The sequence below is a fragment of the Tachyglossus aculeatus genome, chromosome 10, assembly GCF_015852505.1.
Source record: "Tachyglossus aculeatus isolate mTacAcu1 chromosome 10, mTacAcu1.pri, whole genome shotgun sequence".
Classification (NCBI taxonomy): Eukaryota; Metazoa; Chordata; class Mammalia; order Monotremata; family Tachyglossidae; genus Tachyglossus; species Tachyglossus aculeatus.
In genome coordinates, this window is record NC_052075.1 from 18,128,026 (window position 1) to 18,155,482 (window position 27,457).

General features: G+C 45.2%; 1 gene segment (V, D, J or C); it reads left to right on the forward strand.

Annotated features, from left to right (window-relative positions):
• The first annotated feature begins 16,281 nt into the window (after positions 1 to 16,281).
• On the forward strand, positions 16,282 to 16,948 carry LOC119932813. The segment is given in 2 exon segments: positions 16,282 to 16,330; positions 16,626 to 16,948. Coding segments are annotated over 2 exon segments (372 nt in total).
• Positions 16,949 to 27,457: the final 10,509 nt, after the last annotated feature.

A 27,457-nucleotide genomic window follows, 5' to 3' on the forward strand; every position in this document is an offset into this window, starting at 1 on the left:
GCTTACTGTGTGCAGAGCACTGTACTAAGCGCTTGGGAAGTACAAGTTGGCAACATATAGAGATGGTCCCTACCCAACAGTGGGCTGTTTTGCCAATTTTGAGGAGCTGTTCATCAATATGAGAGAGAGAGAGTGTGTGTGTTTTTAGAGATCAGCTGATGGTTGCAGATGCCCGCATTCTGCAAATCGTTAATGTTTCTCTGAGGATCAGAATCTTTGAACATGGGCTGGGTCCAACCTGATTAGCTTGTATCGACCCCAGCGTTTAGTACAGTGCCTGGCACATACGAAGTGCTTAACAAATACCGTCTGAAGAAATCTTATTCAGAAACAAACTTTCAGATTTCTTGTCGCATTCTTGAACATGACAGTTTAAAGATTTGATCCAGTGCACAACTGTTTTATGATGTGGTTGTTGGGGGACAGGCTAAACTTCTCAGGGAAACAGTTTTGGTAGTTACCAGAGCCAGGTCTACTGATGGGCTCAAAATCTTTGAAAAGGCTGAATAGCATCTGGAGAGATCTTGATTATCCCTATTTTATTCCTGTACTTAACATGCAGCTAAGATTATGTCTGCTGCCCCCATGTGTCCAAGGGCCGTGAATCTGAAAATTCATGTATCGATGTTCAGCAATAGCAGGAGTAATAATAATAATAATAATAATAAAGTAATCGTGGTATTTGTTAAGCACTTACTATGTGCCAGGCACTGTACTAAGCCCTGGGGTAAATACAGGATAATTGGGTTGGATACAGTCCTTGTTCCACACAGGCTCCCAGCCTCCATTCCCATTATAGATGAGATACCTGAGGCACTGAGAAGTTAAGTGACTTGCCCAAGGTCACACAGCAGACAGGTGGTGGAGCTGGGGTTGGAACCAAGTCCTTCTGATTCCCAGGCCTGTATTCTATCCACTTGGACACACTTGAAGTGGTGTCAACTGATCAATCAATCAAGCAATGCTGTTTATTGAGCACTTACTGTAATAATAATAATGATGGCATTTATTAAGTGCTTACTATGTGCGAAGCACTTTTCTAAGCGCTGAAGCACTGTATTGTATGCAGAGCACTGATTGCACCAAACACTTGGGAGTGTACACTATAATAGGGTCTGTAGGCGTGATCCCTGCCCACGAGGAGCTTACAGTCTAGAGAGGAAGTAGTAGCAGCGTGGCTCAATGGAAAGAGCACAGGCTTTGGAGTCAGAGGTCATGGGTTCAAATCCTGACTCTGCCAATTGTCGCTGTGTGACTTTGGGCAAGTCACTTAACTTCTCTGTGCCTTAGTTCCCTCATCTGTAAGATGGGGATTAAGACTGTGAGCCCCCCATGGGACAACCTGATCACCTTGTAACCTTCCCAGTGCTTAGAACAGTGTTTTGCACATAGTAAGCGCTTAATAAGCACCATTATTATTATTAGTAGTAGCAGTAGTAGTAGCATTTATGAAGCACATACAGTGTGCAGATCACTGAACTAATTGCTGGGAAAAAATATAGAGGTGAGAATTAGGCCAGAACCCTGGCCCTCCAGGGGCTCACAATCTAAAAATAAGGTAACCACAATAGGAAAGATGAAATAATATAAACTCGAAAACAATAAAAAATGCCAAGTTGACAGTTCCACCAGTCTGGTGGAAAAGGAGGCACCATCCACCACCCGGTCTCCCACTCTCCGGCCCCTATTCACTGATTGTCAGCGTGGCTCAGTGGCAAGAGCATGGGCTTTGGAGTCAGAGGTCGTGGGTTTGAATTCTGGCTCTGCCACATGCCTGCTGTGTGACCTTCGGCAAGTCACTTCACTTCTCTGAGCCTCAGTTACCTCATCTGTAAAATGGGGATTAAGACTGTTAGCCCTGCGTGGGACAACCTGATCACCTTGTATCCCCCCAGCGCTTAGAACAGTGCTTTGCACATAGTAAGCACTTAACAAATGCCGCCATCATCATCATCATTGTCCACAGCAGTGTGGGAGCCAGGCCTCCGTCCTACTACTGGGGAAGATCTGGAACTCTGCTCAGGTGGGAACCGTTACAAAAAAATGGGAGCATCGGAGGTGAAAGGCCATTCTGGGGATCCCAAAGCCCTCCCAGATCCCGGAGATAATGAGTCAGACTCCATGGTCCCCGATCTAGGAAAGCTTTATTAGATGCTCACGCCAGGTGCCCGCAGTCACCCCAACCCATGCTGGCATCGCCCCCATGAGCTCCAGTCTCCCTTTGGCTTCCCCCATCTACTTATCGGGACTCTGCCAGCCCCTCCTCCAGCGGGAGCCACTTCACCTGTCATTTGTGTCCTCTCTGGTGTTCTGCACACACATGTTGTGCGGCAAACCCCTCTCAGCCACAGTTCTCTCCTTGTGGCTTAGTAGTTTTGAGCCTCGCTCTCTTCTTCCTGACCAGAACTCCCTCCCTGTTCCTATATCCAAACCACCACCTATCCCATCTGCAAATCCTTACTGAAATCACATCTAGACATTGTGCATTTAGCTTTAATTCTATTTATTCTGACGACTTGACACCTGTCCGTGTGATTTGTTTTGTTGTCTGTCTCCCCCTTCTAGACTGTGAGCCCGTTGTTGGGTAGGGACCGTCTCTATATGTTGCCAACTTGTACTTCCCAAGCGCTTAGTACAGTGCTCTGCACACAGTAAATGCTCAATAAATATGACTGAATGAATGAACAAATCTAGACTGTATGCTTGTTGTGGGCAGGGATTGTATCTGTTTATTGTTATATTGTACTCTCCCAAGCACTTAGTACAGTGCTCTGCACATAGTAAGTGCTCAATAAATACGATTTACTGTCATCTTATCCAAGAAGGCTTCCCTGACTCACCCCCATTTCCTCACCCAATTCTATCTCTCTTTGCTTTGGGTTGGAATGCCTTAGGCATTTTGATATTCACCCTACCCCCAGCCCCTGGACATTTGTGTACATATCCTCATATTCTGTTCCTTCCCCTATCAGTAATTTATTTTAATTAGACTGCAAACTCCTCATGGCTGAGGATCTTGTCTACCAATTCTATTATACTCTCACAAGCATTTAGCATAGCTCTCCACACACAGTAAGTACTTTATAATTACCATATGTACTTATTGTATGTATGTATGTATATGTATATAAATATATATCTATTAGTGCTTAATAATATACATGTGTATGTATTAGTGCTTAATAAATTCCTTTATATATTAGTTTGTGTACATATACTATACACAGGTGTATTATATTGGTATTTAGTAAGCATTTAATAGGTGCCAAGCACTGTATTAAGCACTGCCATGGATACATCATCATCATCAATCGTATTTATTGAGCGCTTACTATGTGCAGAGCACTTGGGAAGTACAAATTGGCAACATATAGAGACAGTCCCTACCCAACAGTGGGCTCACAGTCTAAAAGGGGGGATACAAGTTAATAAGGTCGGATTCAGTCCTTGTCCCACGTGGGGCTCACAGTCTCAGTAGTAGGGAGAACAGGTTTTGAATCCCCATTTACAGTTGAGGAAACTGAGGCACATAGAAGTTAAGTAACTTACCCAGGAGGCAAGTGGCGGAGCCGGATTAGAACCCAGGTGCTCTGATTCCTAAACCCATGTTTTGTCCACTAGACCATGCTGCTTCCCACTGTATTAGAAACACCTCCAGCTCCGTTCTGCTTGGGTAGAATTTCCCTTTTCCCTTTTTTCTTCTGAACCTTAAACTAAGCTAAAAAAAAAACTTGTGGACAGCGTGGCCGAGTGGAAAGAGCGTAGTTCAGGCCCTGACCTGCTCTACGTGACCTTGTTATCAGCAGATGGGGCAGGGGTGGTCAGGGAGGACTGATGCAGTAGAGATAGCAGTGCCAGCAGCAATGGCTATTGCTACAAACAAGGTTCAACCCTCCCTAAAAGATCCCCCAAAACTTGAATTCCCAGCAGGTGGAGGGGAGAACTAGGAAGACACAGGAAGCAGTGTGGCCTAGTGGAAAGAGAATGAGCCTAGGACCCATGGGCCTAGAATGGGAGGACCTGGGTTCTAACCCTGGCTCCACCACTTGTTGGATGTGTGACCTTGGGCAAGTCACTTAACTTCTCTGTGCTTCAGTTCCCTCACCTGCAAAATGGGGATTTAATACCTGTTCTTCCCCCTTCTTAGACTGGGAGCCCCAGGTGGGACCTGATCATCTTGTATCTACCCCAGCGCTTAATAGAGAAGCAGCGTGGCTTAGCGGAAAGAGCCCCAGCTTGGGAGTCAGAGGTCGTGGGTTCTAATCCCCGCTCCGCCATTTGTCAGTTGTGTGACTTGGGCAAGTCACTTCACATCTCTGCGCCTCAGTCACCTCGTCAGTAAAATGGGGATGAAGACTGTGAGCCCCATGTGGGACAATCTAATTACCTTGTATCTACCCCAGTGCTTAGAACAGTGCTTGGCACATAGTAAGCGCTTAACAAATGCCATTATTATTATTATTTGAGAAGCAGCTTGGTTCAGTGGAAAGAACCCAGGTTTGGGAGTCAGGGGTCATGGGTTCTAATCCTGGCTTCGCCATTTGTCAGCTGTGTGACTTTTGGCAAGTGACTTAACTTCTCTGGGCCTCAGGGACCTCATCTGTAAAATGGGGATTAAGACTGTGAGCACCATGTGGGACAACCTGATTACCTTGTATCCCCCCAAGTGCTTAGAACAGTGCTTGACATGTAGTAAGCACTTAATAAAAGCCATCATTATTATTATTAATAAAGTGCTTGGCACATAGTAAGCGCTTAACAAATGCCACAATTATTAATATGGAGAAGGAGGGAGCCTAGTTTGGGGTGTAGGAGGGCCAGAAAGCTTCTAGGAACAGGCAAGGGAAAAGGACAAAGGGAGGGATTTTCCATGTAATTTTTCCTTACTTGTCTGGCCTGATCATCAGGTCTGGTCTGGCTCTGGAATGGAACCTAATGAACTGAATGCAAGTCTATGGGAAAAAGTGCTGCAAGTTTCAGGCATTGATGATTCAACCCCATTTCCAAGGAACATAAACCAGTTGTGCCGTGAGGTAGGTCTGCATTCCTTGAAACCTGAAATTAAAGACAATCCCTACCTGCAAGGAGCAGAGAAGCAGCGTGGCTCAGTGGAAAGAGCACGGGCTTGGGAGTCAGAGGTCATGGGTTCTAATCCCGGATCCGACAGTTGTCAGCTGTGTGACTTTGGGCAAGTCACTTAACTTCTCTGGGCCTCAATTACCTCGTTTGTAAAACGGGGATTAAGAATGTGAGCCCCACGTGGGACAACCTGATTACCCTGTATCTTCCCCAGCACTTAGTACAGTGCTTGGCACATAGTAAGCGCTTAACAAATGCCATCATTATTATAATCTAAGAGGAAAAGACAAACCCAGAAAAAGCAAGTCAGGTGTCAAAGATACCATGTCACTCTTTGAACAAATGTGTCCCAGCAAAAAGATTCAGAGAAAATCACCTTGAGAAAATCTCCCAAATTCTAAAGGGTATGGCATTTCAGCTCCTCCTTACCAGTGAACCTAATAGTAATTGTGGTATTTGTTAAGCACTTACTATGGATTAAGCACTGTTCTAAATACAGGATAATCAGGTTCACACAGTCCCTGTCCCACATGGGGCTCACTGTCTAAGAGGGAGGGAGATCAGGTATTGAATTTCCATTCTGTAGATGAGGAAACTGAGACATAGAGAAGTTAAGTGACATGTCACACAGTAAGGCCTTATTGAAGGCTCATCTTCTCCAAGAGGCCTTCCCCGATTAGGCCCTCATTTTCTCTTCCACTCCCTTTTGCATCACCTGTATGCTTGGATTTGCATCCTTTACTCATCTCTCCCTCAGTATCGCATTCATTCAATCGTATTTATTGAGCGCTTACGGTGTGCCGAGCACTGTACTAAGTGCTTGGAAAATACAATTAGGCAACAAATAGAGACAATCCCTACCCAACAACGGGCTCACAGACTAGAAGGCACTTTATATACATCTCCGTAATTTATTTAATTATGTTAATGTCCGTTTCCCTCTGTAGGCTGTAAGCTCACTGTGGGTAGTGATTCTGCCCACCAACTCTGTTATATTGTACTCTCCCAAACTCTTAGTATGGTGCTCTGCACCCAGTAAGTGCTCAATAAATGATTGATTGACAGCAGGTAAATGGCTGAACTGGAATTATGACAAGGTCTTTTGACTCCCAGGCTGGTGCTCTTTCCAATAATAATATTATTATATATTATTATTATACAATATAATAATTATATTATTATTATTATTATGGTACTTGTTAAGTGCTTACTATGTGCCAAACACCATTCTAAAGTGCTGAGGTAGATGATAATAATGATAATAATGATGGCGTTTATTAAGCACTTACGATGTGCAAAGCACTGTTCTAAGCACTGGGGAGGTTACAAGGTGATCAGGTTGTCCCATGGGGGGCTCACAGTCTTAATCCCCATTTTACGGATGAGGTAACTGAGGCACAGAGAAGTGAAGTGACTTGCCCAAAGTCACACAGCTGACAATTGGCGGAGCCGGGATTTGAACCCATCACCTCTGACTCCAAAGCTCGTGCTCTTTCCACTGAGCTACGCTGCTTCTCTGATACAAGTTAATCAGCTTGGACACAGTCCCTGTCCCATATAGGGCTCACTGTCTTAATCCCCATTTTATAGATGAGGTAAGTGAGGCCCAGAAAAGAGAAATGACTTGCCTAAGATCACACAGCAGATATGTGGTGGAGCCAGGAATAGAACCCAGGTCTTTCTGACTCCTGGGCCCGTAATCTATTCAAAAACCTGTGCTGCTTTTCCCCTTTAGTGGTCTCTAGTGCCAATTCCACTCGTGGGGAGGGGGAGAAGAAAAGGGCTGTATCTATACAGAAGAGTGGGGTGGGTGGTGGTCATGGCATTCCAGTCCTCAAGCCCCTAAATAACCCAGACCTCTACATTGTAAACTCGTTGTGTGCCAGGAATGTGTCTGTTTATTGTTATATTGTACTCTCCCAAGTGCGTAGTACAATGCTTCGCACACAGTAAGCACTCAATAGATATGATCGAAGTGACTGACAGGCCTGGGGGCAGGGGCTCATACTTCTCTGGCTCATGCTTTTCTCTCTCCTTATCCCTCTTTCAGCCGGTGGTCTCGATGCACCGAAAATAATTCTCAAACTTGGACCCGAAGGGGAGGGACCTGGATGGAGGCCGATTTTCCGATCTGTGTCTTCGCTGAACTCAGGGTCCTCAGGAGCAACTTTTCTGATCCTGCCACTTTTCAAACTGAGCCTGGGAATGTGCCCTCTCTCCCAGCTCAGGGCCCTTTGGGGGTTCTCACTCCGCAGTATCCTTGTATGAGCCTCCAATCCTGGGAGCTGGCCCAGGTTGCATTCCCAACTCTGTGCCCCCTGGAGCCCCTCTTGAAGAATCAGGTTTAAAGCTACTTGTAGAGGAATCCAACCAAGTTCTAACCAGCAGCCTTTCCGTGAGTGTAAGTTTTGTGGGGTAGTTACTGACTGAGAAAGTCAGGGCCTTACCTTTTTGCATTTGTTCTTTACTTTAGAAGAGGATAATGCTTCCTTTGTCTGACGCCTTTAGTGCAGGAAAACTATTAAATGATTTACACATTCTTTGCAGCATTATACACATATGCTCCTGAATAAAGGCCATATGCTTAGCCCTGTCAATTACAGGAATTATTAAATAAAGTGCACATAATGCTGTCCAATCACTATTTACCAGGAACTCCCATTTCTAGCTCCAGTCTTTGCTCTCCTAATTCTTCTCTTCTAAGGAAGGCATTACATGAAAGACACGTTTCGTCTAATGGATCTGCATGGGACTGTGCTGGGACTGGTTAGTTCTACTTTCTACCCTCTGGATGGGAGGCTGAAAAAATAATTCTGTATTTATCTGGGTCTTGCTCATCATCGTCATCAGTGGAATTTATTAAGCACTTATTCTCTGCAAAGAACTGTACTAAGAGCTTGGGACAGTACAACAGAGTTGGTAGGCACATTCCCCCTGTAGAATGTAAGGTCCCCCTCTAGACTGTAAGCTCATTTTGGGCAGGGAATATGTCCGTTATATTGTTGTACTGTACTCCCCCAAGAGTTTAGTACAGTGCTCTGCACACAGTAAGTGCTCAATAAATACAATTGACTGACTGACATTCTCTGCCTAAATTGAGTTTACAGTCTAGAGTGGTAGTTCTGTTGTACAGCTATGAATTTTTGGATCAAGACAAATTGGGAACTTTCTCAGGCTTTGTTGGACCTAAGATGAAGTTGGCATCGACACTCATCTGTTGCAACCATCAGAGAGGTCAAAGAATTTGCAAAGATTGAATTTATCGCCGTGACTTCTGGGTAGCGAGATCCCTTCAACCAAAATACCTTTTTTTTAATAGCATTTGTTAAGTGCTACTATGTGACATTCATAGGCTTCCATGATTGCAAAATGCCTCAAGCTTTTGAATAAATAGCGCACAAAGTAATAATAAAAATTATGGCATTGTTAAGTGTTTACTAAGTGTCCAGCCCAATTCTAAGGTCTGGGGTAGATGCATGTTACTCAGGTTGGACAAAGACTCTTTCCCACATGGGGCTTCCAGTCTGAGCAAATAACAGATAGTAGTAGCAGCAGGCAGACAATAAAGGACAACAGCAGACCAGAGTGGAACAGCAAGAAAAATTATTTAAAATGAGTCCAATAAATCAATTGAGTTTGTGAAAAACAATTGACTCTTGAAAAGAAGAGGAAACTGGTCCAACCCCTATTATATGTCCGGTACATTCTGGCTGACATTTTCAGTTGGGAGAAACCTGGGTATCTTCCAAACTCCGACAATTTCAGAATGGAAAAACAGAATCGATGGCTATCTCATTTTTCTAACTCTGAGAAACGGACAATGATTCTTTATCCAAATACCTCATTGCATTTAAGGAAGTCGTTCACTAAACAACTGCAGAATTCTGCCTGATTAGAGCCACTTACACCACAGAGCTATTTCCTTTCCCAAATACGACGTGTCGTATGATTCAAAGAAATGATGAGTCAGTTCAAGCCGATCTATCCTCTTAACCCGGAAGCCCAGAGATTTAGCTGCTGAATGGGCGTTGGGCCAGGGTGATCCCACACTGAGGGGGTGTTTTCTGAGTTCCTCAGAGAAAGATTGTCTTGTGACTATCAGGAAGACTGTTTCTGAAAGAAACATCTCCTGTTCCCCCTCTAGACTGTAATCTCCCCTCCTAAACTCTAAGCTTCTGGTGGGCAGGGAACATGTTTTCCAACTCTGTTATAATTATACTCTCCCAAGCGCTGTCTGAAGGCAGGGAACGTGACTACCAACTCTGTCATACTGAACTCTTTCAAGCTCTTAGTACAGGGCTCTGCACACAGTAAGTGCTCAATAAATATGACTGATTGATTGATTGCTCTGTACGTAGTAAGCGCTCAATAATTAATGATTAGGCTCCAGTGGTTGTTAAGCAAACGGTCTGCCACGTGAATTTCTGCCACGAGATGATCCTGGATCCTCTTTACTTTGTTTCCTGGGTAATCCAGGGAAGCAGCCAATCTGGGAACACCACCTTCAGGACCATTGCTGGGCCTTTCAGCAGTCTGAGGAAGGCCCAGTTGTGGCTATCAATTAATCACTGGCATTTAATGAGCATTTACTGTGTAGAACACTGTACTGAGTACTCTAACAGAGTTGGTAGATGCGATCCCTGGGGAAACAGCATGACCTAGTGGATAGAGCACAGACATCTGGATTAGAAGGATCTGGGTTCTAATTCCAGTTCTGCCACATGTCTGCTGTGTGACCTTGGGCAAGTTATTAGAGAAGCAGTGTGGCTCAGTGGAAAGAGCACGGGCTTGGGAGTCAGAGGTCATGGGTTCGAATCCTGGCTCTGCCTCTTGTCAGCTGTGTGACCCTGGGTGAGCCACTTCACTTCTCTGGGCCTCAGTTACCTCATCTGTAAAATGGGGACTGTGAGCCCCACGTGGGACAACCCGATCACCTTGCATCACCTGATCACCCAACTTGTACTTCCCAAGTGCTTAGTACAGTGCTCTGCACACAGTAAGCGCTCAATAAATATGATTGATTGCATCCCCGCCCAGCACTTAGAACAGTGCTTCGCACATTGTAAGCGCTTAACAAATATAATCATTATTATTATTATTATTTCACCCCTCTGTGTCTCAGTTCCCTCATCTATAAAATGGAGATTAAGACTGTGAGTCCCATGTAGGACAGGGACTGTGTTCAACCTGATTAGCTTGTATCTACCCCAGCACCTAGAACAGTGTTTATCACATAGTAAGCTCTTAATAAATACCATTATCAGCATCGTCATCTAATCATCATCTTCATCAAGGAGCTTGGCTGCTGAAAGGAGTTGGGGCAGAACAACAATATCAATTAGTCAATCAGAAGTATTTACTGGGCACCTCCATTGGGTAGAGCACTATACTAATCCCTTAGGAGAGTACGAAACCAGAGGAATCATGGATTAAGTGAAAGAGTACCAGACAGTCAGGAAACCAGAGTTCTAGTGACCTCAGCCATTGGTCTGCTGTTTAACCTGAGACAAGTCACTCAACTTCTCTGTGCCCCAGTTTCCTTATCAGTAAAATGAGGATAAAATACCTGTTTTCCATACCTCTTAGTCAATAGTATTTATTGAGCGCTTACTGTGTGTAGAGCACTGGAATAAGCACTTGGAAGAGTACAGTATAACAATATGACAGATACATTCCCTGCCCACAGCGAGCTTACAGGCTAGAGGGAGAGACAGACATTAATATAAATAAATAAATTACAGATATGTACACAAGTGGTGTGGGGCTGAGAGGGAGGATGAGTAAAGGGAGCAAGTCAGGAGATGCAGAAGAGAGTGGAAGAAAAGGAAAAGAGGGCTTAGTTAGTGCCTCTTGGAGGCCTCTTAGACTATGAATCTTGTATGTAACAGGGACACTGATTTGATAGTCTCGAACCTACTCCAGTGCTTAGCACAGTGCTTGGCATGTAATAGATGCTTAACAAATGCAGTCATCATGACTTGCACAGCACCTAGGTATGTGGGTACTCACTGCCAACTCCCCTGTACCTGCAACCCATAGCATGTAAGCATGCATTCTTATTCTTTATTGCTCCCTCCTACCTGTAATTTATTTCAAATATCTGTCTCTCCTGCTAGATGGTAAACTCCTTAAAGACAGGGATCACAGTTTCTTATTCTTTAGTAATTGCCCAAGAGCTTAGAACAGCATTTGTACAATAGTATTATTACCATTACTAATAGTAAAAGTGTTAAGTGCTTACTATGTGCCAAGCACTGTACTAAACCCTGGGGTAGATACAAGATAATCAGGTCCCACATGGGGCTCACAGACTAAGTAGGAGGGAGAACAGGTATTGAACCCCCGTTTTACAGAAAAGGGAATGGAGACACAGAGAAGTGACTTGCTCAAGGTCATACAGCATGTAAGCAGCAGAGCTGGAATGAAAACACAGGTCCTCTGCTCTTTAATGATGGCATTTATTAAGCGCTTACTATGTGCAAAGCACTGTTCTAAGCGCTGGGGAGGTTACAAGGTGACCAGGTTGTCCCACAGGGGTCTCACAGTCTTAATCCCCCTTTGACAGATGAGGGAACTGAGGCACAGTGAAGTGACTTGCCTAAAGTCACACAGCTGACAGTTGGTGGAGCTGGGATTTGAACCCATGAACTCTGACTCCAAAGCCCATGCTCTTTCCACGGAGCCATGCTGCTTTTCACTAGGCCAAGCTCCTTCCCAGTAAGTATTCAATAAATACTATGGAATGATTGATTGAAATGTATGTAACTGACCAGCCATGGTCTACTGGTGAGTTGAGTTTAGATTGGGTCAGGCAGGCAAACTGAGAAACTGTTTAAGGGTAACCTAACCCTAAGTCTAACCATAACCTTATTCCTAACCCTAACCCTAAAAAAAACCCCAACCCAACCCCCAACCTCAATTTTAATCTTAGCCAACTCTAAGCCTAACTTTAAACCTTTCCTTTAATGGAGGCCTAAAAACCCCCTAAACCTTAAACATAATCCTAACCTCCTTTCTGAGCCCTAAAACCAACACAAACCCTAACATGGATGCTAAATTTAACCCTAATCAAAACCCAAATCCTAACATTAAAATTAACCCTAAACCTAGCCTTAACATACCCTCAATGCTAATATTGAACATACTCTAAGTCTAACTCAAACCCTTACTGTTACCATTATTACTAACCCATAATTTCTACTATATCCTTAAACCCAACCCTAATCCTATCACTTACCCCTTCCCGAAATTTAATTCTAACCCAAACCCTAATGATAATTTTTCCCCTTACCCTAAACCTAAACTTTATCCCAACTCTAACACTAATGCAAACCCTAACTACAAATCTGATGCTAACCCTGACCTTTTCCTATCCATAACCCTATTCCTAGTCTAACCCTAACTCTAACAGTAACCCTAACCCTGATGCTATTTCTAACTCTAACCCTAATTCAAAACACAAACCAATTCCTAACCCTCCTATTCCTAACCCTCGCTCCAAATCAAACTTCAACTACAATTCTAGCCCTGACCCTAATAGCACGCTTTTCCCTAGGCCCAACCTTAACTCTCATCCTCACCAACCTTAACCCTAGCCCTAAACCTTTCCCTAACCCGAGCCCTCAGCCAAATACGAATCTAAACCTAAACCCTAACCAAGCCCTAAAGTCAATACTAACTTGAACCCCAGTCTTAAACCTATCTACCAGCATGCTTGGCACAGAGTAAACACTTCATAAATACCAACCTTATTACTTGGAGCCAAAACACAAGGGTAGGGGTAGGCTGATTGAGGAATAAGGTTAAATCCTCCAGGAATTACCCGTTCATGCCAGCAGAATGCATTTGCTTGTGTTTTACTGCTCGTTAAGATGAAGAAGATATATATTTCATGATATGATCTTTAAAGAGAGCTAAAGGAGGGGCTTTGGGGGAAGCAGGATAAACAGCCAATTGGGGTGACGGTTGAATGTTGCATGATGGACAAGGGAAGAGCATCCTCTGCTCACTCCCCTCTGTGTTTATTTGTTCACTCACCACTTACAGGGAGTGGGGAGAGGGCGAGGGGGCTCCTCTAACCCCAGGGAAGTGAAATCAGCTTTGCCTCTGACCCACAACAACACTATTACCCACGAGGTGGCATTACAGTCTCAGGGAAGGCTCCCTCCAACCCACTCCCTAATAATAATTGCAGTAATAATAATCATGATGGCATTTGTTAAGCGCTTGCTATGCGCCAAGCACTGTTCTAAGCGCTGAGGGGGATACAAGGTGATCAGGTTGTCCCACGTGGGGCTTACAGTCTTAATCCCCATTTTACAGATGAGGTAACTGAGGCACAGAGAAGTTAAGTGACTTGCCCAAAGTCACACAGCTGATCAGTGGCGGAGCGGAATTAGAACCCAGGACCTCTGACTCCCAAATTACAATACACATTGTAATTCTGTCCGCAACTAGAATCTGTCATTTTGTACTCTCCCAAATGCTTAGTACAGTGCTTTGCACATAGTAAGCACTCAATAAATACCATTGATTGATGATGATAGACAAAGCAGCGTGTCTCAGTGGAAAGAGCCCGGGCTTTGGAGTCAGAGGTCATGGATTCAAATCCCTGCTCCGCCACTCGTCAGCTGTGTGACTTTGGGCAAGTCACTTCACTTCTCTGTGCCTCAGTTCCCTTATCTGTAAAATGGGGGTTAAGACTGTGAGCCCCCCGTGGCACAACCTGATCACCTTGTAACCTCCCCGGCGCTTAGAACAGTGCTTTGCACATAGTAAGTGCTTAATAAATACCATTATTATTATTATTATTATTATTATTATAGACAGCCCAGATTCATTCCTTCATTCATTCAATTATATTTATCGAGTGCTTACTATCAATCAATCAATCAATCAATCGTATTTATTGAGGGCTTACTGTGTGCAGAGCACTGTACTAAGTGCTTGGGACGTACAAGTTGGCAACATATAGAGACAGTCCCTACCCAACAGTGGGCTCACAGTCTAGAAGGAGGAGACAGAGAACAAAACCAAACATATTAACAAAATAAAATAAATAGAATAGATATGTACAAGTAAAATAAATAGAGTAATAAATACATAATAAATACTATGTGCTTACTATGTTCAATACAACATTAAACAGACACGTTCCCTGCTCACCATGAGCTTACATTCTGGAGGTGGGGAGACAGATATTAATATAAATAAATAAATTAATTACAGATATGTACATAAATGCTGTTGGGCAGGGAAGAACAAAGGGAGCAAGCCAGTGTACCACTCACCTGTGACTTCAAAGAACAAACCCGGGCAATTCTTTCAGTTCAGAGCGGGACAGGTCCCCAGACTCCTCATACAGGATGGAAAAGCCCACGTCTCAGGGGCTCCGGATTGGTTCAGGGGTAGTTTCGGTGGGATTGACCTCACTCTCTCTTCCCTTGGGAGTTGGAGGGAAGGTGAAGGCGAGTGTCACTCTCACAGTCTGCTGCATGGTGACACAGATTAATACAAAAACCTCCCCCGCAACCGTAGGAACCAGACAGTGAGATTCCTCGCTTCCAGCAGCTGTGAGGCTAATTCTGAAGCAGTGGGACAGTTTGACCGTGGCTGAGGGCACTACGAAGGAGAGAACTGAGCAATTACCTGGGAAATTATCTGGGCGATGACACCTAATAAGACCGTTTCAATGGAGGAAACTGTTTTTTTTTCCAAAAAGGCAAGGGTGTTTTTTTACTCTCTAATTTGTTTGTTTGGCCTTAGTTAGCCAGAAAAATCCATCCACTCTCCATTTCATTTTCTGTTGGACTGTACTCTCCCAAGCACATAATAAAGTGCTGTGCACATAGGAAGAGCTCAATAAATGCCACTGACTGATTGATTGATCTGCAGTCTAAGTAGGAGGGAGAGCAGGTATTGATTCCCCATTTTGTAGATGAGGGACTTAATAATAATAATAATAATAATGACATTTATTAAGCGCTTATTATGTGCAAAGCACTGTTCTAAGCGCTGGGGAGGTTACAAGGTGATCAGGTTGGGCTCACAGGGGGGCTCACAGTCTTAATCCCCATTTTACAGATGAGGTCACTGAGGCAGAGAGAAGTGAAGTGACTTGCCCAAATTCACACAGCTGACAATTGGTGGAGCTGGGATTTGAACCCATGACCTCTGCCTCCAAAGCCCGTGCTCTTTTCACTGAGCCACGCTGACTTAAGACACAGAGAAGTGAAGTGACTTGCCCAAAGCCACACAGCAGACAAATGGCGGAGCCAGAATGAGAACCCAGGTCCTGATTCTCAGGCCCGTGCTCTTTCCACTAGGTCACACTGCTTCTCTGTACTAAATGTTTGGGAGAGTACAATATAACCGAGTTGGTAGACATGTTCCCTGCCCAGAAGGAGCTTACAGTCTAGATGACTGGTCCCAAACTTCCTTTCACCTATGAACTGTTCAATATGAACTTTCTTTTCACCACCATACTATAAGGATGGCCAACCAGGGCAAAGTTCAAACTTAAGCACTTAATATTCAGCCTATCCTCAGCCCCACAGCACTTAAATTCAGATCCAAAATTTATTTTAATGTCTGTCTCCCCTTCTAGACTGCAAGCTCCTTGTAGGCAGGGAACACACCTACCATCTCCATTCATTCATTCAATCATATTTATTGAGTGCTTACTGTGTGCAGAGCACTGTACTAAGCACTTGGGAAGTACAAGTTGGCAACATATAGAGACGGCCCCTACCCAACAGTGGGCTCACAGTCTAGAAGGGGGAGACAGACAACAAAACAAAACATATTAACAAAATAAAATAAATAGAATAGCAAATATGTACAAGTAAAATAGAGTAATAAATCTGTACAAACATATATAAAGGTGCTGTGGTGAGGGGAAGGAGGTAGGGCGGGGGGGGGGGATAGGGAGGGGGAGAGGAATGGGGGAGCTCAGTCTGGGCCCCCCCCCCAGACTATTGTAACGTACTATTGTATTGTACTTTCCCAAACACTTGGTACAGTGCTCTGCACACAGTAAGTCCTCAATAAGTACCATTGATTTGCATCCCTAGAACCCCAGTGAAGCCAATCTGCAGTCATCTTTTTTGTATAATCCCACCCCCCCGGACTGGCCAGGTGCTTTTAAAGGCCCAGAGTTCCCCTATCCAGTCCATGGAACAGGACAAACAGGGAGCCACCAACATGGCTTCCTCAAAACACATCCTTTGGATTCTCCTTTTCTGGGTGACAGGTAGGCCCGCCAGTCAACGGGAGGAATATGACTGTTGAATTAATTAAGAGTCCCATCATAAGGCGTTGGTGAGGATTCGGTGAGAGAGGGGTAGTTCTCACCGACATGCCAGTTGGGTTTCTCTCCAATCAGGGCCTGCAATATTCATTCAATCGTATTTATGGAGCGCTTACTGTGTGCAGAGCACTGTACGAAGCGCTTGGGAAGTACAGGTTGGCAACATATAGAGACGGTCCCTACTCAACAGTGGGCTCACAGTTTATATTCCATCTGTGTTTCTCTTTCTTTGAACTAGATGCCCACGGGGACATTACGATAACTCAGACTCCGGAGTTCCTCTCTGTGTCTCCCGGGGAGAAAGCCGTTATCCAGTGCAAAGCCAGTCAGGGTATTGGTAAGGAAATCAGCTGGTACCAACAGAAACCCGGACAACGGATCAAGCTCCTTATCTACGCCGCTTCCACTCTGGCCTCCGGAGTCCCCCCTCGGTTCAGCGGCAGCGGCTCAGGAAGTGACTATACGCTCACCATCAGCGGTGTGGAGGCGGAGGATGCTGCAGACTATTACTGTATGCATGATTATAGTACTCCGCGCACAGTGTTACAGACCCATACATAAACTCCCCTGCTTTCTGTACTGATGTGCTGGGCTGTTGCCCTTTGAAGACGAGGCAGGAAAACAGTCTTAGTTAATACCTGACTTGAAGTCCGACCCCCTCTCTGCCCTGGATTGGCAGTGGAGTGTCAGAGGAGTCTGCACCAGGCTGAAATGGGGGAGGATAAATGCCCTCCCTTGAAGCAGCATGGCTCAGTGGAAAGAGCACGGGCTTTGGAGTCAGAGGTCATGGGTTCAAATCCCAGCTCCGCCGTCAGCTGTGTGACTTTGGGCAAGTCGCTTCACTTCTCTGGGCCTCAGTTACCTCATCTGGAAAATGGGGATTAAAACTGTGAGCCCCCCGTGGGACAACCTGATCACCTTGTAACCTCCCCAGTGCTTAGAACAGTGCTTTGCACATAATAAGAGCTTAACAAACACCATCATTATTAAGTGCTTAGTACAGTGCTCTACACATAGTAAGCGCTCAATAAATACGATTGAATGAATACTTGGGATTTGCAGTTTTTATCACCCCTCCTTTAGCTCCACAGCACCCCTCTAGATGGTAAGCTTGTCCCTGTAGACTGTAAACACACTGTGGTCAGGGAATGATGATGATGACGATGGTATTTGTTACATGCTTACTATGTGTCAAGCACTTTTCTAAGTGCTGAGGCAGAACAACCTAATCAGGTCGGATATAGGGAAGTATTTGTGAGCTAGAGATGATGGATGGGTTTAAATCATTTGGGGTGCTGGGAGTTCATCAGGAAAAACTCATTAAAATTGGTAGGGTGTCAGGAGGGCTTTGAATATGGGGATGGCTGTGGTCTATTTGATTTCAACTGGGAGGGTGATCTATGCTGGGGGAGCAGTGTGAACAAGGGGACAGAGAGACCTGAGCTGAAAACAGGGTAGAGTTCAAAAGTTATTTTGGAGGAATGAAGAGAGCAAATTGAGGAACAGTGGGTGAAGAAATAGGATAGGGTGAGTTAGAGAGTGGTTTGAAGCCAATTGGGAAGAGTATTTATTTGATAAAGAAGGACACGAAGAGCCACTGGAGAGTTTTGAAGAGTGGAGAGATGAGGACCGAACAACATTCTAAGATGATAGTATGATAAGCACTTAACAAATACCATAACTATTGTTATTAAAGGAGGTTCTTGGCAGAAAATCTTTTCTCCCCTGGTCAGGCAATTAGCTGTTCTCCTAGATCTATTAGCAAGTATTTATTAAAAATATTATTAGTATTAATAAGTATTATTAGAAGTAAGTAGCATAGATTGGAGGCAGGAAGATCAGCAAGGAGACGGGTACAAAATTATTATTAGGGTATTTGCTAGGTGCTTACTATGTGTCAAGCGCATTTCTAAACCCTGAGGTAAAGTTAATCAAGTTGAACCCAGCCTTTGTCTACATGGGACTCACAGTCTAAGCAGGAGAAGAATCCCCATTTTAGAGTTGAGTAACCTGAGGCACGCGGAAGTGAAGTGACTTGTCCAAGGTCACACAGCAGGCTTGTGACAAGCCGGGATTAGAATCCAGGTCCTTTGACCCCCAGGCCTCCCAGGAATCTTCCATTAGGGCACACTGCTTCTCCACTATGACCAGAGCTTTCATTCATTCATTCAATCGTATTTGTTGAGCGCTTACTGTGTGCGGAGCACTGTACTAAGTGCTTGGAAAGTACAATTAGACAACAGAGACAATCCCTACCCAACAACAGGCTCACAGTCTAGAAGCGGGGAGACAGACAACAAAACAATACAAGTAGAGAGGCAGGAATAGCAGAGCTTGTTTCATGCTGGTAGCTGTTTGGGTGGAGAGGCAAGGAGGGACCTCTGAGATGGTGTATAGCTAGAAAGCAGTAAAGGAACAAACCCCTATAAAGTAGTTCACCCTAACATGCAATTGATAAATTAATATATTTGTTTCCAGATCCCTAATAGATCTATGAGCCCAGCTAATTGCCTGACCAGGGAGAAAAGATTTTCCACCAAGAATCTCCTTAAATCACAATAATTATGGTATTTAATAATAATAATGGCATTTATTAAGTGCTTACTATGTGCAAAGCACTGTTCTAAGCACTGGAAAGTGCTTACTATGTGCCAGGCACTGGGTGGGTACATGCAAATCAGACTGTCCCATATGGGGCTCACAGTCTCAACCCCCACTTTACAGATGAGGTAACTGAGGCCCAAAGAAGTGAAGTGACTTGCTCCAAGTCACACAGCAGACAAGTGGTGGAGCTGGAATTAGAACCCATGACCTCCTGACTCTCAGGCTCATACTTTATCCGCTATGCCATGCTGCTTCTCACATTCTCACATCCTTTTAGACTGTGAGCCCACTGTTGGGTAGGGACTGTCTCTATATGTTGCCAACTTGTACTTCCCAAGCGCTTAGTACAGTGCTCTGCACACAGTAAGCGCTCAATAAATATGATTGATTGATTGATTGATTCTTCTCGCATCCTTTCTCATTAGATTCTATCTTGCTCATCATTGCCTTCTCTGTCCCCCTCCTTTCTCTACTCAATTATTATTACGGTATTTGTTAGGCACTTAATTAATGATGGCATTTATTAAGCGCATACTATGTGCAAAGCACTGTTCTAAGCGCTAGGAAGGTTACAAGGTGATCAGGTTGTCCCACAGGGGGCTCACAGTCTTCATCCCCATTTTACAGATGAAGGAACTGAGGCTCAGAGAAGTTAAGTGACTTGCCCAAAGTCACACAGCTGACATTTGGCAGAGCCGGGATTTGAACCCATGACCTCTGACTCCAAAGCCCGGGCTCTTCTGCAGTGAGCCACGCTGCTTCTCTTCTACTTACTATGACCAAGCACTGTTTTATGTGCTGGGGTAGAATAAGGTTTATCAAGTCCCAAGTCTCCTTTCATATCTGCTTCCCTTCTCCATCTTTCTTCTTGTAATCTGTCCTTCTCTTTCTCCTACTCCTTTTTCTCCTCTTCTTCCTCCTCTTCCTCTTCATCCTCTTCTCCTCTTCTTCCTTCTCCGTCTCCTCCTCCTCTACTTCTCTTTCTCCTCTCTTCTTCTCCTTCTTTCTTCTCTTCCTCCTCTCCATCCTCCCCCTCTTCTTACTCCTCTCCATCCTCCCCCTCTTCTTCCTCTTCTATTCTTTTTCTCTTCCTGCCCTCCTCATCTCCTCCTCTCTCATTTTCTTCTTCTCTCCTCTTCCACTTCTCCTCCTCCTCTTCCTCCCATTATGGTCTTCAGCTGGCTGCCTTCATTCCTGCCCATGGGAGCATATAGAAGGACAGACCCTTCCCCAGATTTCCACTGTCTCCATTTCTAGCCAGACAGCTTTAAAAGAAACCTTGAAGGACCAGACACCCTTACAGCCAATGCGAGCATCACTTTCTCCTTCTCTGAAAAGGGAAGTAGGAGACACAGAGAGCAACAGGTTTTCCAGTTGACCACAACCGTTCTCTGCAAACCCAGCTCTATAGACCCCTGTCTCCTCAGATTTGCATGGGTTCCACTGCTGGTTTTTTTTTTTTTGCATATTGGTATTATCTATTATATTAATTCACCCAAGTGTTAGTACAGTGCTCTGCACACAGTAAGCACTTTATTGATTTTATTTTATTTTACGGTATTTGCTGAGCACTTACTATCTGCCAGGCACTGTATTAAGAACTGGGGTAGATACCAGATAATCAGGTTGGACACAGTCCATGTCCCACATGGGGCTCACAATCTTAATCCTCACTTTACAGATGAGGTAACTGAGGCACAGAGAAGTTAAGTGACTTGCCTAAGGTCACAAAGCAGACAAATGGTGAAACTGGGATTAAAACCCAGGTCCTTCTGACTCCCAAGCCTGTGCTGTATCCACTAGGCCACACTGCTTCAGTGGTTCTTTTCTACCTCTCTCCTTCCTCTACCCTGAATATAGGACATGGACATTTGTAAAGGAATTTGGTATTAGTCTTGCTATTGAGTCTAGGATGGGTCTAGAGGCCCTCATTCCAGAATTTCATCCAGAAGTTTCTGCTAAGTGAGATATTCTGGAAATGAGCTCCAGGGAATTGTGTGGGACCATTTTATTGGAGATGGTGCTGCCTTTAGAATCTGTATCCTTTGCCCCACCCCACCAGATCCCTAATCTCAGTCAAGGTTTGGACATTTTGAACCACCCACTGGGTTCTCCAGACACTAGGAGGTTCCCATCAGTAAGTCGAGAGTTGGGAGCAAACTCTCACTGAGCACATCATCCTCTTTTACAGTTCAATTGAACACACCCTTATGATCTGAAAGAAGGAGTGCAGCTTCCTAACCACTGGCAATCTGTGTCTGTCAGTAGATTGCTCACATGGAGAATCTGGTACAGTGGAAAGAACCCGGGCTTTGGAGTCAGAGGTCATGGGTTCAAATTCCGGCGCCGCCGCTTGTCAGCTGTGTGACTTTGGGCAAGTCACGTAACTTCTCTGGGCCTCAGTTACCTCATCTGTAAAATGGGGATTAAGACTGTGAGCCCCACGTGTATCCTCCCCAGCGCTTAGAACAGTGCTTTGCACATAGTAAGTGCTTAACAAATGCCATTATTATTATTATTATTGTTATTATTATTCCAGGAACTCTCTCGCCCACTAAATGGCAGTGGAATTTCAGTACAAAACAATCGTCCAGGATGAAGTGGGGATTTAGGCTTGGGTTTTGGCCCATTTCCCGGCAATCCCTATTTCGTTCTCTGACCCTGGAAGAGGCAATAGTAACGAGGAACTACTGAGCCTGCTTAGGCAATAGTGGTTGGGGACTATTCAAAAACTCAGTAGTTTTAATTAGTAAATGAAATAATCTACTGGCAGCTGGAAAACGGCTCTATGGCCATTTCAGGACAGTAAGCTTGTTGTGGGCATGGACCATGCCTACCAACTCTTATATTGTACTCTCCTAAGCACTTAGTACAGTGTTCTTCACACAGTAAGCACTCAATATGATTGATTGATGGCTCCAGGACCACTGTAATTGGGGTCATGGAAGTGGAGTGTTTGGCAGCAAACGGAATGGGAATTACAGTCTCCCACACTGTTGCCCCATTGATTGCAGGCCAACATGTCACAGAACAACCCCAGGCCCAAAATGGCTGTGCCAAAGCCATCCCACAACCTCACTTCCATATACACATTCCTGAAATGGGAGCAGAAGACAATTCCCAGCAGGGAGTGATACGCTTACTAGCACCATCCTCTGATGGCCGGAACTCGTACCTACTGAACAAAAATCTAAGGGGTCTGTCCGGAGCCAGATGCCCATCCATATTGTTCAACTAAAGGACACTCTCTTCCCCCCTTCAGAGCTTTCTTTAATTCTTTAATTCTTCCCTCATTATGTTCACATCATTGCTTCCTCTCTCCGCCTTGCTCATAATTCAACACAATAAATAACCTCATCCCTTTACAGCAAGTGTGTTTGGAAATATTCCGTAGCTCTCTGGTTTCATTTGACATCTGCACAAAAAGAGACTTCCCTTTTCTCAGAAAGTGTGAGTGTAGGGAAAAGCTCCCAGGGACCCTAGAGCAATGTCCAGGAGTCATTCATCCCTTATCCGGTCAGGGGTTCTGATGAGTGTGATGTTTCTGCAGTGAACCATCCCCAATGTCCCCAGGTCTGGGGACTCCAGAATGGCTTTGGATGAGGGGGACGGGACTCCTTGACACAGCACAACTCTTGACGCTCCGCTCTTCCACTCAGAGAAGCAGCGTGGCTTAGTGGGAAAAGCACGAGTTTGGGAGTCACAGGTCGTGGGTTCTAATTCCAACTCCACCACTTGTCAGCTGTGTGACTTTGGGCAAGTCACTTAACTTCTCTGTGCCTCAGTTACCTCATCTATAAAATATGGATTAAGACTTCGAGCCCCAAGTGGGGGACAACCTGATTACCTTGAATCTACCCCAGTGCTTAGAACAGTGCTTGGCACACAGTCAGTACTTAATACCATCATCATCATCATCATCATCATCTGAGATCCCATCAGACAGAGACAACTGGAATCGGAATGTCTGACCAGTTCCACAGGAGTCTAAGAGCAGACACGACTCAAGGAAACTTCCCTCTTCCCCTTATTTACATAGGTTTTCTCAGAGCAAGGGAATCTCTTCTCCTTGATTCCTCAAGGCCCTGATGGATAAATAAATGTAATTAATTGACTATGTCTCCTGTGTTCCAGCCTCAGTCTAGATCCCTACATGGCACCCATCACTAACAGCTAACACTCAAACCAAAATAGTGTCTGAAGCAGGAGCTGAATGGGGTCTGTGGAGCTGAGGTCACTTTATCCCCGCCCCCTGGGCTGAGGCCCCAAGAAGGGAAATATCAGCCTGTCCCCTCGTTTCCCTATCAGTCCCCAGAGACCCGGCCCAGATGCTCAGCCCTATATAACCGTCTTCCCATCCTCAGCGGCCACACTCTGGGGTCTGAGCTCTGGGCCTGCAGCTCTCGACCAAGGGGTGGCAACATGGTCTCCAGGGCTCAGCTCCTCTGTCTCCTGCTACTCTGGGCCCATGGTAAGACATGGCAGAGAGGAGAAGGCTTTGTAATGGTTGTCTCTTTTGAAAAATGAAAAACTTTATGGGTTTTTTGTCAAAATGTCATTTTATACAGAGTTTAACGCATTGTGTGCAGCCTTAAGGAGAGTGGATCAGAACAGTTTGAATGAAGGGATCCCACATAAGGCATTGCTGGTTTTTTGTGATGGATTGTTTCGGACCCTTTATTTTCATTTCCTCTCTAGAATTCACAGGGGCTGTGGAAGTGACTCAGTCTCCAGAATTTGTGACGAAGTCTCCAGGAGGCACCATCACCATCAACTGCAAAATCAGTGCTAGTACTTCCTACGTTGGCTGGTACCAACAGAAACCCGGACAAGCTCCCAAACTCCTTATCTACAGCATTTCCAAGCGTCCCTCTGGGATCCCTGACCGGTTCAGCGGCAGTGGGTCTGGGACTGACTTCACCTTCACCATCAGCAGAGTGGAAGTCGATGATGCTGCAGATTATTACTGTCAGTACCATGGTAGTACCCCTTCCACAGTGCTCCAGCCCCATACAAAAACCTTTCAGGCTCATTTGATTTCAAGTGGTGCAGCTGCTTCCTGCCCAGACAGTGCAGACACTGTGTTTTAAGTGAAAGTAGATGTCTCCTCTTATGGATTTATTCAGGCACTAGGGGGACCACTGACAGCCCTCACTGTCACCAGAATAAAAAACTCACATGTTGTAATATGCTTTAAGTTCCAAGATGATGATGATGGTATTTGTTAAGCGCTTACTATGTGCCAGGCACTGAACTAAGTGCTGGGGTGGATGCAAGTAAATCAAGCTGGACACAGTCCCTGTCCCATGTGGAGCTCACAGTCTCAATCCCCATTTCCCAGATGAGGTAACTGAGGCAAAGAGAAGTGATAAGTGGCAGAGCCGATATGAAACATAACTGTTGTTCACCACCACCACCATCAAGTGACAATGATCCAGGGTCCTTGTAAGAGAACCCACCCAAATCTGCAACCTCCCACTCCTGTAGCAAGCAGCAGCAGCAACTGCAATACGACATAATCAGACCAGGCAAGGTGTAGTCATGGAGAAGGATGAGCAAAAGAGTAGGAGGATGAGGCCACTGAGGGATATTGTGAAATCTGCACAAGGACAATTACATGACATTGCACATGTAACACTGGGCATGTTTTGTGGAAATACTCTGAGTTTTGATGGGTGTTTTTCTGGGGGGATCCCCAGCCACCCTACCTGATCCAGAAACATTACATTCCCTTCCTGGGTCCATGTTGATTCCAGTGACCCCTTAAACCACACAACTAGGTGGCAGAGGCCTTGACAGGGGAAAACTCAATGCTCATATAAAAGCTCCTGATTCCCATCTGGTACCAGAAAGGGCACAGACTGGCTGGAAACCAGACTCCAGAATAAAACTGTGACTGTAGCTCCTCAGAAATAGGGGGTCTGTCTGAACTGGGTTAGGCGTTCGTAGGGGACTGATGTATCAAGTAATATGATTGATTGTTTCACAGACTGGGGTCTTTTATGTTCAAGCCTCAGGCAGATGCCATGGTCATTCTGGTCCACATCTATCTCACCATGGATCCCTTTCCCTTATTTTCTTGTCTGGAACTCCCTCTCTCTTCCTATCCAACAGACCATCATTCTCCCCACCTTCAAAGTCTTATTAAAATCACACCTCCTCCCAGATGACTTCCTAATAAAGCCTTCTTTTCCCTTACTCTCTCTCCCTTCTGCATTGCCCTTGCAATTGCAGCTGTATCCTTTAAGCTTTTGACATTCAGCCCCACAGTACTTATCTATAAACCTGTCATATATTTTAATGTCCGTCTCCCCTTCTAGACCGTAAACTCCTTGTGTTCAGTGCCTGGAACATAGTAAGCACTTAAATACTATTAAAAATAAATAAATATAAAAACGAATGAATAGCATTGATCGACTGCTTGTTTGATCTCTGCTCCACAAGCCACAATGAGTGAGAGCTCAGCTTTATTGCGGAGTTGGGCTCTCCCTTCCCAAATGCAGTCACTCACCTCCTGGATTATGAGGGGATCATTTTGGACAGTCTCCTTCTTAACCTCCCTTCCCTGCTGTCTCCTCTCTTTCTCCCCCCACCTCCCTCTCATCTTTGTGCTTTCTCCCCATTGGCCAACCCCCCATGTTGAGCACTGGGGTCTCTCCACCCACCTCCCCATGTATGTCCCCAGCCTCCTCTATGACAACACCCTCACACAGTGACCCCAGCTTCAGCCAGCCTCCTGTCACTCTCCAGTCTCCATTTCTTGACACAACCACCCCTTTCTCCCAGCATTAGGTTACCACTGGCAACCTTCAGTTTACTGGCTTTTCCCCCCTCCCACTCCATCTCCACATGACCTATCATCCACATCCCCATGATGCACCTTACCCCATTCACGTACCAGAATTTTAAACTTTTCTTTTTGGTCACGTGTCTTTTTTTTTTCCAAAATGGTATATGTTAAGTGCTTACTATGTGCATGGCACTGCACTAAGCACTACGGTAAATACAACCAGGACACAGTCCATATCCCTTGTGGGGCTCTCAGTCTTAATCCCCATTTGGCAGCAATGACACGGTAGCGAGTCGAGGGCAGAGACTCAAGTTTACTGAGTGGAAGAAGGCAATGGTAAACCACTGCCATATTTTTACCAAGAAAACTCTATGGATACACTACCAGAACGATTGTAGGTGGAGTGTTCTGGGAGAGAAGGGTCCAGGGAATTGCTATGGGTCTGAGACAACTCAAGACAAGACAAACTGAGGTGCAAAGAAATAAAGTGACTTGCCCAAGGCCACACAGCAGTCAGGTGGCAGAGCTGACCCCCAGGCCCATGCTCTAACCACTAGACCACACTGTTTTTCCTGTTGGAGGAGTCCTCAGGACTGGATGGGTTTGGGTTACCAAAATTTCCCCTCATCCCTAATGAACCATAAACCAGCTCCAATCCCCTGGGGGCAGGCAGACAGGCTGGTAGGGAAGGGCAGGATGGGAAGGGAGGTTGCAGAGTTTGGCATATGGGTGGAGAGGAGGGGGTCGATTCAGAATTCTGTTTGGGGCATTTTAGAGTTGAGGAGAAGGGCAGGTCTACAAATCCCCCTTTCTCAAATCCTCAGGCTCTTTGACCTTGACTTTGGCTCCGGCAGCTGGCCAAGACCTTTATAGTAGCCTTGCCTACTGTGCAAACCCCTTTGGTTTGCCCAAAGCCAGATGCCTATCCACATTGCTCACCAAAAGTACCTTCTCTTCCCCCATTCAAAGGTTTCTTTATTATTCCCTTACTATGTTCAGATCATGTCTTCCTCTCCCTACTTTGCTCATGACACAACACAGTAAACAATCCCATCCCTTTACACAAAATGTGTTTGGAAATATTTTGTGCGACACCTGCACAAAAAGGGACTTCCCTTCTCTCACAAAGTGTGAACTTAAGAAAGGCTCCCAGAGACTCCAGAGCAGAGTCTGGAAGTCATTCATCCCTTTTCTGGTCAGGGGCTCTTATGGGTGTAAATGTTTCTGCAATGAACCAACGCTCGTGTCCCCAGATCTGGGGACTCTAAGAGGGCTTGGGGTGAGAGGGAAGGGGCCCTTGACCTGGCACAACTCTCAACCATTCTGTTATCAGGACCCATCAGACAGGGAAACCTGGAAATGGAACAACTGAGTGGTTCCACAGGAGGCAGCATCACCATCAACCGCAAAATCAGTTCTAGTACTTCCTATGTTGCCTGGTACCAACAGAAATCCAGACAAGCTCCAAAGCTCCTTATCTACAGCATTTCCAACTGCCCCTCTGGGATCCCGGACTGGTTCAGTGGCAGTAGGTCTGGGACTGACTTCACTTTCACCATCAGCAGAGTGGAAGTCGATGATGCTGCAGACTATTACTGTCAGCAGTATGGTAGTACCCCTCCCATGGTGCTCCAGCCCTGTACAAAAACCTCTCACGGTCATTTGATTTCAAGTGG